This window comes from Notolepis coatsorum (genome assembly GCF_963971535.1).
Source record: "Notolepis coatsorum genome assembly, chromosome: 8".
Lineage (NCBI taxonomy): Eukaryota > Metazoa > Chordata > Actinopteri > Aulopiformes > Paralepididae > Notolepis > Notolepis coatsorum.
In genome coordinates this window covers 62,841,050-62,853,958 of record NC_140172.1, presented here as the reverse complement: position 1 = coordinate 62,853,958, position 12,909 = coordinate 62,841,050, and the positions used below count along the sequence as shown (strand labels likewise).

Sequence of the window (12,909 nt, the reverse complement as noted above, 5' to 3'; positions counted from 1 at the left end):
AAAGATTAAAAAAACTGGTTTGGTACCAAGTACTTTGTTACAGTGTGTTCAAATGAAAAATCATTAAGATACATGTTCCAGAACCCCCTCCCCCCAAAATTAAACATTTGCCATTTTTACATGGTCCTTTTGATCGGCACAAATAATATAAATAATTAGGAGTCCAGAATGATCTGTAGATGACAGATCTCACTGCTCACACACATTTGTCTAAAAATAAAACATATTCATATAAATGTAGGAGTATATACTGTAGTTTAAAAACTACTGAAATTGATGCAAAAGTACTCAATCGTACTAATAATACAGTAGTTGTAGTATTTTCCACCTCTGAGCATACCAATATTATCAGCAGATTATAATAAAAAATAAACAGGCTCTAACCAGCACATACAGTTCATCTCGTCATGAAGAGTCTTCTTTCAAATTAAAACTTATCTTTATTTCAGAATCATTAATTACCATCAACACATGATGTACAAAAATACTGAGCTCTTGAAAGCCCATCATCTTTATTAGAAATTACGGGACTACAGGATTTCCCAAAGTAATTCTAGTAAACCATATTCTAAAAGCATCACTGAGTTATAAACACATTGAATTAATAGCATAAACATTTCATGTAGCTTAAAAAAAAGGAATGTTTGTGTTTTTTTTCTTTTTACTAGTATTGTTACACATTTGTCAACAACCCTAAACACTTGACTTGGTCATTATTCATGTGTGTGTGTGTGTGTGTGTGTGTGATGTGTATTTCTGTGCATGTGTGCTATGAAGAGTGAATTGTATCGTTTATACACAGCGTGTGTCTTCCTTGGTCCCAATTTTGATCCAGTTGAGTCTTGATAACATTCATATACCTCCTCCTTTTGTTGAGTTAGCGAATCGAGGCCCTTCGTTCTCTGTGATTGGCCAATAGAGAAAAGGAGGAGGAGTGTACTCGACGTTTAGGGATAAGAGGGGGGGGGGGGGGGGGGTCTTAAGGGTTGTTGTTCATGATCTGCCTGGGTCTCCCGTAGCCAGTCATCCCCGCCTGGGACGCCCCCTTATTGGTCCCCATCTGCAGACCAATCACAGTCTTGCCCTCCTTCAGCTGTTCATCAGAGAAGTCTCTCCTGTTCTCTTGGGACTTCCTGTACACACACACACACACACACACACACACATACACATTTCTCAAAACGACATTCCTCAATGTAGGGCTGCTCAATTATGGCCAAAATCATAATCCCGATTATTTGGCTTGATACTGAAATCACTATTATTAAACCCATTGATTTGAGAACATCGTATGACGATGACTGAATTAGTTTCAACTTTCTTCTCAACCAAAGTCATCATTCATCTCGATTATGTTGTTTTCATGATCGACTCGGAAGCCAAAATCGCAATTGAAACTCGATTAATCGGCCATCCCCACCTCAACGTAGAACTTGAATGTTTCTTTGTTTCCGTGGACTAACCGTAGAGGACAGTAAACGTACTGCACACAATTCACTTTCAATTCAAAATCAATAAAAACATACAAATTAAACATTATTTGCCGTTTACTTGCTGATGGCAGAACATCTATTGTCATTTAACCCTTAGGGGTCACGCTGGAGCTTAGAACCCGTCGGCGGACAACAAAAGAAATTAGAATCACTCTTAAATGCTCAAAAAGGACATCTTTTCAGAAATCGATAAAAATAGAAAAATGGCCATTTCTAGTGCTTTGACATGCAAGGTATACGTCCCCCAACTTGCTAAACCTAATACGACTTGTAAATACGTTTAATTCTTGCTAGATGGCATGATTGTAATAATCTCCATTTGCGATAAGAACTACAACGCGTCACGAAACGCACATACATGGACGCGCGCACACACACAATAGCGGTGTGTGCGCTGTGAATAGGTGTTACACCCCCGCAGAGGCGTGAGACTGGTATCAGAGCCTACCCCCCCATCCAAATTCTAAACATAATAATGTATGAATTATCTGTTGCAATAATATCCACGGGACTCGACTTTTTGCAGTCGTTTCTCCTCTCCTGCGTGAGGAGTCTGAGGACATTCGCGGACATTCTCTCAGATAAAAAAAAAAAAGCTTACATACACACACTCTCGCTCTCTCTCAATTCAAATGGGCTTTATTTAACATGAACTACTGTATGGCAGAGTGCGTCTGTGTATACGAGGTATGAATGATCACTGGCTGCTGTGTGACGAGTTTGCTCACCCGCGCTATATAAATCCAAGTCATTATTAAACACGGACCGCTTTAGTTGACAAGCTTACATACATTTCGGGTCATTTCATAATAGCAGTGTGGACCAGCTCTGTAACAACGCATCTCGCTAGTTTGACAGCTTACGCATGATGTAAAGATTCTCTCTCTCTCTCACTCACTCACTCACTCAACACTCACTCTCTCTCACTCTCACTCTCACTCTCACTCTCTCTCACTTTTGGATATGAGCATTCTTTCAATACCCAACTATGTAGTGGCCGCTTGTCGCTAGGCTAGGCCTCCTGCTGGGTCCATTCACTGGAATAACAAAGGAATGACTGGGCCTTTGCTCCAGGTGTGAAATGGTTCTAGTGACAATGATCACATTGAATTCTGGGAGTGTAGTTCTCTCATCAGAGAGCTGAATGAACTTGGATCAAGTTCTAGTCCTATCCTGAAAAGTAGTTAGGATTTTACCAGAATGTTTGATAGGACATTGATTGAAAACTATCGTCTCAAATTTGACAATTGATGGCTTATTTTGAAGGTATGAATCTGTAATTTTACATTATGTAACAAAAAAAAAAGAATATTCTGAGAAGGTGGAGCTACAAACTTTAGACCTCAGGGGGTCAACATGTTGGATGGTAGGGATGCAGGCAGGGCTTGACAATAACCTTTTGGCTCATCAGCCACTCAGCATTTTCACCACACAAAATCCCCTCCCCCACAATAAGTAATACATAAAAAAGTAACTGGAGATTGTAACATTGATATAAGCAACCATTATAGCTATAGACCAGGGGTCAGCAACCTTTTTGACATGGAGTGCCTGTTTGAAATATAGTTGTAACTAGTGTGCCTCAACAATATTCCATGCATCGTAAATATTTTTTCTCATAATCAGGTATTTTTAATGATAATTTTTACATTATTACATCATTATCGTTATTGTTATTATTAACAATATTATTATGATGGTTGTATCAACCCTAAATCTGAGTTGGGGGGGGGGGGGGGGGAATGCAATGCAGACAAACAGCTGCATACAGTGCGATCATTTCACTCACATTTGCCCATTCATTTTTGGACACATCACACACCATCGGTGTGTGTACTGTACGTGGGCTGTCATAGCTCCACCTACAGGCCTAATGGAGAACACCAGGATGTGAATGGAGGGTGAATGTGAGGTATATCGTGTAAATAAGTTTTGATTGATCGCAAGACTACACTGTAAAAAATATATAATAATAAGTTACCAGAACTTAAAAATACTGAGTTCAGTTACTGTGCATTAACACTTTGGTTGCCTAAGGTTAAATTAATGATATACCATAGATTGCCAGCGCTATTTGTCTATGGAGAAAGTCCCCTTCTTTGCAGGGCTATAACTTTTTAAATTCTATTGCTACATTGCCATTATTAGGGCCCATTCAAAGTCCTATATGTATTGTTCATTGTGTAGCAACGTTAAACTTTTTCATTCACATATTCATAGTAAAGTATGGTCTAATGTATAAGTATGTTTTCATCTCTTTCTGCAGCTTTCTCCAGAACGTGATATATAGCCCCAAATGCATTATATTGATGATGAAATACAGTTTGATGGCAATCAGCGCGATATAAAAAATTCCAACTAGACGTACTTCTAGAAGTTACTACACGTCATCTGATGTTGACCGGATGGGCGAGGGGGCGTTTATAATTCCGTGGGCAGCGTTATACCAATCATCTAATGTGGGTCAAATGTTGATAATATCAGTTATTATCGAAGACGGTAACGTTACACGCTGAAACTCACCCCAGTCTCCGCGCGCCGTTGGGCGATCATCGTCGAGTAGAAATTTTATCATTATGGGATATATTATTACCCGGTCCATCTCCAGCTTGTATAATGGTATATACGTCCAAATCATGTTGTTTATCGAGTTATTGGCAATCGATCGCTATGTAGTGTGACGAGCTAGAGTGCCGGAACCTATCCCGAGTGGCCGGAAGCAATACGGACATCTAGCACAACCTCTATTGCGCTTCCTGTTAAGCGGTTGCGCGATCGGCCACCAGATGGCGCTCCTGAACCGCCAGAGAGCTCAGTGGGTCCTGCTGGTGTATCTCAGGCCAGCGGAGGGACATTATGAATCCGATCGCAGATTTTTGAAATATTGATATAAAGACGACGTACAGCGTCCCCCGGCAACTTTAGCATGGCCAGCAAAGACGTCTAAAGACGGCTCCCGGCAGTCAAAGTGTTAAGGTTTTCAGTCTTCAATCCATAATAATCCAGAAAAATAAGTACACAACCACATTATTTCAACCTAATAAAACTATGTTTATTGTCATTGTTTTAAGAACACAAGTTGACTTGGTAATACTCACATTTTGAGTAAAAAATATGGCTTTTAACATGTGCAATGTTCAATGAAATAGAAAAATAAATAATAAAATTTGTTGATTAATCCCACTGGTCACAATGGTGACCGTAATAATGTTTTTGTTATAAGGATCTGCAAATGTTACTGAATGATGTAGCAATGTATTTCCAGCTAAATTGAAATAATAAACAAATAAAGGGTCTCAATTAAATATGTGGTAGTAAAAAGAACCTGTGGGAGGATTTCAACAAGATAAATGCGACAACAGTGCAAAATATTTCACTATAATATTTCAAAGCAAAAAAAAAATATATATAATTTTTTTTTTTTTTTTTTTTTACTGCTGCCCCCTGTGCCTATGCAAATGCCCCCGCGTGCCTATGCAGGCACGCGTGCCTAAGGTTGCCTACCCCTGCTATAGACCATCTCATATTTTTTTATCTCACTTCTCTATTCGAGTGGACGTCTGGACCCTATAGTACATGTTTCAATGATTGGCTCTTACACTTAAAGAACCTAGAGTTTGTACTGAACTTGGGACATCTGCTTTTAGATTTAGGGGAGACCCGTCCGGTCACGGAGCGCTCAGGGAAGCAAGTGTTGGTGAGATTTGGAGAGAAAACGCTGAATCGCATGTCTTTTCTAGGCATGCTGAATCGCATGCCTTTTCTCTCAACGCAAAAATTATTACAAATGCGGGGGTCCGGGGCGGTCAGGTGGCGTAACGGAGATTGCATTCGTCACCAACCCCGGAGCGGCTGGATTCGCCTGTTCGAATCCAGCTCACAGCTCCGGGGTTGTCACCAGCTTGGCTGGCCGTTCACACTAATACAATTGGCAGTATTAGAGGGTGGGAGAAGCTGGCGGGGTGGGTCCGGGTCGTTGTAAACAGCGACTCCTACAGTTCGGTCGGGGCGCCTGCTAAGCGCGGATAGGATCTAAGTGGGATAGTGTGATCCTTCCACACGCTACGCCCTCTCAGTGAGAATCCGCGCTGCCAGGTGAAAAGAAGCGGTCGATTGGCTGGACGTGTGTCGGAGGAAGCACGTGGTAGCCTCCACTCTCCCAGACCGACTGTGGGGGGTAAGTGCGCAGCGACCAGGAAGGGGATTGGGAATTGGCATAACGACTAACATTGGGATGGGAGAAAATCGGAGGAAAAAGGAGGGGGGAAAATATCAAGCTCCGAGTCGTTTTTGGCGGGTGGCGGGTGTTAATGTCAAGCCCTCTCTGCATCTCTATTGGGTAGTATACGCTTTACATGGCAAAATAACTTACTGAATTCAGTGAATGGAAAGCGAACCCCAAAAAGAGGAGATGAAAGATGGTCAAACTCACTTGTGGAACCAGCTGGGGTCGCCACGGTAACTCCCATCATCCTTGGTGACGGCCAGACTCCCCAGGGCCATCAGTGTCCTCTGGATAGCCGCCAGATCCTTCCCTTTAGAGACACACATCAGCCTCAGGTAAACACAGCAGCAGAGGATGGAGCTACAGCACATAGCCTGACCCCAAACCCAAAGAAGCTGTTGAGGGGTGCGGTTCTCTGCAGCTCAAACCTGATATTTTCATCATTTGCTACTAATAAATTGTTAATAGTATTTTACAACAATTCTTCGGACCACAAGCACGATCTAATTCTCGATTCATGACTCAAGTAAATTAAGTGAGATATGCAGCCCAACCCAAGTCTAGTTCCAGTTGAGTCTTAAGTCGGGTTCCCACCTCACCGGCCCAGAAGATCCCCGATAGAACTCAGTAGTTCCCAAACCTTTTAGACCAGTGGTTCCCAACCTTTTTCCCCCCAGGGACCCCCAAACATCTCTGATGAAATTCGCGGACCCCCTCCTAATAAGATACCATAAAATACTTTTTTTTTCTTCATTTTAATAACAAACTGCTTATACACAGGCATATGCATCACAATTAGACCCACTATGCTTCTTTAACTTGTGCCTTCAATCAACAAATCTCATCTTGCACCATATGTATTTCAAAATTTTGGCCAATATTCAAATCCTGTATTCATCCTCTCAAATCAGGCCCTAATGGTGAACGGTTTGCATTTATGTTGAATGAAGTAAGAATCCACTGCAGTAAAAATATCCTTATCCTTATCAAATAAGGTTGACTGACATGAGAATGTCCTGCTTCAGATCCTCATTTTCGATATATTGCACATAAACGATGAGCACAGCCTTGTCTGCAACAGTTGTAGTTTCATCAAGTTGTATGGCAAATGGACCCTTTCTACGCTTTTCTGACAGCTGCTGCTCGCAATCACTTGACATCTTATCAATTCGGTCTTTCACTACATTGTTCGAGAGTGGTACTGATTTTAGTTTATCCGCCACCTGTGGGCCGCACAGTTTCTAAACCATTTTGATGCAGGCTGGTTTGATGAGCTGCTCGCCAATATTGTGCGGTTTCTTTGCTTTTGCAATTAAAAGCGAACACTCAAAAGGAGGCTTCGGTAGCCTTCTGTAAATCACTGCCACCCCTGCTCCACGCTACTCTAACATCAACAGGCTTGTTCGCCTTCCTCCGAAAAAAGTCCGGATCCTTCCCAACGGTTTCTGGGTGCTTAGACGCCTGATGTCTCTTCAGCTTGCTGGGCTTCAGGCTCGAGTTTGCCAACTTTTCTCCACAAATCACACACTCAGGTCGTTTGTCTGGTCCCTCAGTGAAGCCCATGGTGATGTAATTTTCGCGATTGCTGTAGGTCCTAACTTTTTTTGCAGATGAGCTGCCGTCATCTCCTTTTCGTTTGTCACACATTTTCGCCTCTGGCAGCTGACTGCAGACGAGCCGAGAAAGTTAACTAGCGTGCTAGGCTAGCTACAGAAAGTGATACAGTCAACTGATTCGCGTTTTAGCGGCTACCCGGTAGCCTACTGTTAACGTTCAAAAATCATGTCTAGATGTTTATTTATTTATCTTTATTGTAGTGGAGAGACTATTCATGCTTCTGATGATAAAAATATGCTAATTAAATATTTCTCTTTATAAAAAAAAAAAAAAAAAAAATCATTCGTGGTCTGGCGGACCCCCTGCGCCCCCTGGCGGACCCCAGGTTGGGAATCACTGTTTTAGACCATGTATCACTAACTATTATTACTACTACTACGGCTACTTCTGCTACTACTAATGCTGCTACTACTACTGCTGCTACTACTACTACTGCCGCTTCTGCTAATGCTGCTACTACTACTACGGCTTCTGCTACAACTACTCTACCACTACTGCTGCTGCTGCTACTACTTCTGCTACTATTACTACCCTACTAATATTTACAATGGATTTTCAGAGCCTTTTTAGCATGACACTGGTTGACCACCAGTGAGTCTGGTAACGTTATATGAGCTACAGTTTGAGAACTCATATGACACACCTCCAACCCGCTGTGTAAACTCACCCTCCCATAGGTCGACGGTCTGGAACATGTCCGTTTTGGTCACACCATATTTCTCGGCAGCGTTGAGGAACTGGGAGATCTGCTCCATTTGCTTGAAGGCCATTGTGGAGCTCTGGATCTTCCTGATTGGCTTGGTGGCTCCAGACAGGCTGTTGATGAGCTCACATAAGATCTGGAGACAGAGAGAATGGAGAGAGGAGGCGTCACACAACAAAAACATTATAATGAATAAATAAAATAAAATAAAAAATTAAAACCAAACTGAAAAATCCAGATACGATTCTATTAGTTAAATTACTAGTTCAACTACAATTTGTAGTAGTTGGGTGGTAGTTGAACTACATTCAAATCTCAGCAATCGTGTAGTTGAGGTAGTTAATTACAAACAATATATTTCCAGGGAAATGTAGCATTTTCCGGATTCCACCTCAGTCTCAGCAATCGTGTAGTTGAGGTAGTTAATTACAAACAATATATTTCCAGGGAAATGTAGCATTTTCCGGATTCCACCTCAACAACTGCTCCCTGTCCTCTCCTTAAGAACACACCCTCAGGCTGTCAAAGTGAGGTTTCACTTGCCCTGGTCTCTAAATCAAAACACACCCACACTTTACTGTCAGTTCAGTTGTTGCTCTGTGTAACTATAGCTCTGTGTAACACAATATCATTTTCAGTGATGTAGTTTGCATGTATTAGTTTGACAAACTAAATGTGTTTTGAGATTAGTTAAGCTGTAGTGTTGAACTACTTTTAATTGTGAAGTAGCTTGTAGTTAAAGGTAGACTACAGTTTTAAAGTAGTCTCCCCAACACTGGATGTGATATACAGCAGACAGAGACTCAACACAAGCATGCAAGCACACATTATCTATACAAATGGAACCTTGATATTGCTCCATATATATATACACACTTTAATTTGCACTGTATATCTCATCTCACTCATTTGCTAAAAGAAAAAATCTATTTGCACTAGTTTGTGAAAAGAGTTTAAGAGTTCTTTCCTCCTTAGTTCTTTTTTATTTATTTTTTAAGAGTGGTTAATGCTCTAATGTTTTTATTTAATTTATTTATTGTATTTCTTTTAATCTTGATTGTATGCAGTTCATGGGGGGGGCGGGTCACACAGGGAAAGCATTTCACTGCAATGTACGTTTGTATGTAACAATGTACCTTTGTACATAGTATTTCATGTATACCGTAATTCCTCTAATAGTAACCGGGTCTCAAATACAAGCCGGGTTACTATTAATGGCCGGGTGCGCTCTTGAGCTAAGCAATTATAAGCCGGCCTCCTAATACAAGCCGGGTTACTATACTGAGCTGCATACTGAGCTAGTTACTTGATTTCACTTTGAAAACGTTGAATTGACCAGTGACCACCTGTAATTGCACTGTTTACTATTTCATACAGTACTTGGTTTCAATATATGAACCCAGTACATTTTACTGGGTTCAAACTGACACAAAATGTTGATTTATTCATTATGATCAGTTTGAAAATTTGAAATATAGGCCTCCCTCTTATACATGCCTCCTCCTAATACAAGCCTGGTACCCGCTACAGTTGAAACAAATACAAGCCGGGGTTACTATTAGAGGAATTACGGTATGTGCAGAGTGACACGTATGATCTACTGCCTGTTGTACATCTTGTATCACTGTTGTGATACAATGTCATGCATCACACCATGTATCATCCTGTACTATAAAAAAAAAGGAAGTTGCGGACATGTCAGAGAAAAAGAATCCTAAACGTTTATCACTGCTGGCAGATTGAAGCGTTTTATGATTTAGCGCTGTAGACGGCACTCACACATCCGTCCTTGAGCCAGTTCTGGAAGCCGGTCTTGCCTGCCTCGGGTTGTCCCACCTCAGAGCCACACTGAGCCACAAGCCACTCCACTAGCCTCTCCTCCAGCTCAGAGTCGTACTTCTTGTCAATCTTGCTCTGCACCTCGCGGCTCAGACCGTAGGCTGGACCTTTGTTTGCCATGACTGAACCTGTTGTTAGGAAGGGGGAAGGCAGAGAGAGAGAGAGCGGACATCAGATAGGGAAGCAGCTAAACTCTTATCCTCTTTCATTTTGGCAGCAGTTTAAGATTTTATTTTAGTATTTAGACTATAACGTGTATTAGTTAAAGTCAGACCACTTGACCATACAATTTTAGTATACCCCCTCCCCTAGGGTTGGGAACTTTTTTTAAAGAACCATTTTGGTAATATTTTGTGAAATTCTCTTTACATGACAGCAACCAGAAAAAACATGGTCTTTGTGATGCAATTGGCCCTGTAATCAGCCATTCCAAAATCTCAGGGTGCCTGAATCTTAACTAATCAGGGTTTTCTGGCCTGATGCGGTGTGTGTGATTCCCAGGGTCCACATCAGTAAACAAACACCACCAATTCTTTAGAATCTTTTTTTTTATAATTCTTTGAAAAAGCTGCCAGTGGGAGTCTGTAGGAAAGCGTTGTTGTACATGGCACACGAGCTGGGCTTGGCTCTATTCCTGCTCACTCTTGCGCTTCAAGTTTACCTATCCCAGCTTAAAGTCTGGTAAAAAGTGTTATTGACTAATATTCAAATTTGTATTAGAAATAAATAAATAATATGCGTGTCCAGAGACACTACTGTGACTACTACTACTGCTGCTACTACTGCTAGTACTACCACTACTACTACTACTAGCCTACTAATATTTACAAAAGGATTTTCAGAGCCTTTTTTAGCATAACACCAACTGACCCCAGTGAGTCTGGTAACATTATACAAGCTACAGTTTGAGAACCACTCATTACATGACACGCCTCCAACCCTGCTGTGTAAACTCACCCTCCCATAGGTCAACAGTCTGAAACATGTGTAAGGTGTAAGGTGGTTAATAACTCTTTATCTGAAATCACATGTACCCCTGCTAGCCTGGGATCAGATCCCTCCAGAACCTTCTCTCTTGTGTCTCTCCTACTCTGTCTCCCTCCCAGCCTTCCTACTTCAATAAAGAAAACATTTTGAACAGTTTCAAAATAAATAACTGACAATGACACCAGGCAGTATAACCATGTTGCTTTGTGAGCTCTAGACCAGTGTAACCATGTTGCTTTGTAAGCTCTAGTCTAGATCATTGTAACCATGTTGCTTTGTGAGCTCTAGCTCAGTGTAACCATGTTGCTTTGTGAGCTCTAGTCTAGATCAGTGTAACCATGTTGCTTTGTGAGCTCTAGTCTAGCTCAGTGTAACCATGTTGCTTTGTGAGCTCTAACTCATTGTAACCATGTTGCTTTGTGAGCTCTAGATCGGTGTAACCATGTTGCTTTGTAAGCTCTATCAGTGTAACCATGTTGCGTTGTGAGCTCTATCAGTGTAACCATGTTGCTTTGTGAGCTCTAGTCTAGATCAGTGTAATCATGTTGCTTTGTGTGCTCGCTCAGGGCGGAAATAAAGACTTCAAATCAAATCAAGTCAAATATTTAATCGATGGGAACAGAATCCTGCCCTGCCCACACCCTAAATGCTGGCTTGCTGTCAACACAGATAGGACTATAATCAAGGACTATAATCAACATCAACATCAATCAATCAAACTCAATGTGTGTGTGTGTCCACACCCATGTTAGCGCTGATCTCTAATATGGCTGAACACTAACAGTGAACATGAAAGATATTAATTACTTTTCTCTCTTCTTTTATTGCAATGGAAGCCTTCCAAATTGTTCAGGTTTTCTCATAAACTCAGCTGATGTGAAATGCACACAGTCTGTTTTCATCCTGTAAGAGTGTCGAACATTAAAAATGACACCCTGTCTCACCATTATCCCTGTGCCGGTGTCAATACCATAATAAACTAACGAAGGATACACTGTGGAACAGAAATAACACTTCTGGGATTGCGATCGTTACTCGGAAGGCCAAAAAAGAAAAGAAAGTAATTTGTCAGGTTTATTCTGGCAGTGTACCCCCGGTCTCAGTCTCTTTTCTTCGTACAGGAAGCACTTCCTCTCGGCCTTGGCAGCCCCGCCCCAATCTCTGCATCCTGTTTGCTCACTCATCAGTCACTTCCTTCCTCCTCCCTCTGGAGAGGTATGTGTACAGAAGTCTACACTTAGTCACCGGGTGTCACACTGAGAAGAGGATCTGAAAAGCCCTTGTACATACGTACAGATGTACTATAAGTACTGGTACGTCAAACATGCCCCGATGAAGACCTTTTACTGAACTTTAAAGTTCTTCTCAACCGTTCCAGGGGTACATTTCTTTTGAACGCGTTATTGGAATTCCATATTAGAATTCCTCCACTCTATACCGTAGCATTCATTGGCCAGTAGCCATTTTGGCATCATCGCCAGAATGTTCGGTTCTCAAGATTCTAACCTCATGTGGAAATTTTACACCTGAAATGGATTCAAATACATTTTATCTTTACCCTCTGTGTACTTTATGTTGCTAACTGTAAGCAGCAGGTACCAGCTTAAACCGGTTCACATGGTTTCTTCCTTCAGCTGGGAGGTGCAGCTGATATAACATAATACTCTACTTTCACCCAACAGTCAGGTATTCAAGGCGTAATATGTTAATAGGGTAAGAAAGGTTAGTCATCTACTACATCTATTACTGATTACCAATTGAATGACAACAACGTGATCCACTGCGGTAGGAATACTCAAGTAACCAACTGTCATAGGGAGGTGTAGTGGTTACGTCATTGCCGTTTTTCCGTGTTCCACCCTCTGTCCAACGCAATGTATTTCCCCATTGCCCATTTCTAAATCGTCTTGTTTAAAACAAACAAAGCATTAACATTTGCATGGACTTTGGTGTATCTTTCTGTGCATATTCATCCACAATCTATAGCTCAACATGAAAATATTTGCAATTAATTAACACTTTGGCTGCCTAAGGTTAAATTCATG

General features: G+C 41.3%; 1 protein-coding gene across 1 annotated transcript in view; it reads right to left on the bottom strand.

Annotated features, from left to right (window-relative positions):
* Nucleotides 1–477: 477 nt before the first annotated feature.
* Nucleotides 478–12,909, bottom strand: part of LOC311233771 (transgelin-like) — a 41,023-nt gene continuing 28,591 nt past the window's right edge. The window contains exons 2-5 of the mRNA XM_084320788.1: nt 9,818–10,005; nt 8,003–8,174; nt 5,926–6,028; nt 478–1,133 (exon numbers count right to left, since the gene is read on the bottom strand). Coding sequence (XP_084176914.1) covers nt 980–1,133; nt 5,926–6,028; nt 8,003–8,174; nt 9,818–9,997 — 609 coding nt within the window. The 5' untranslated portion in view covers nt 9,998–10,005 and the 3' untranslated portion in view covers nt 478–979. The remainder of the gene's footprint in view (nt 1,134–5,925; nt 6,029–8,002; nt 8,175–9,817; nt 10,006–12,909) is intronic.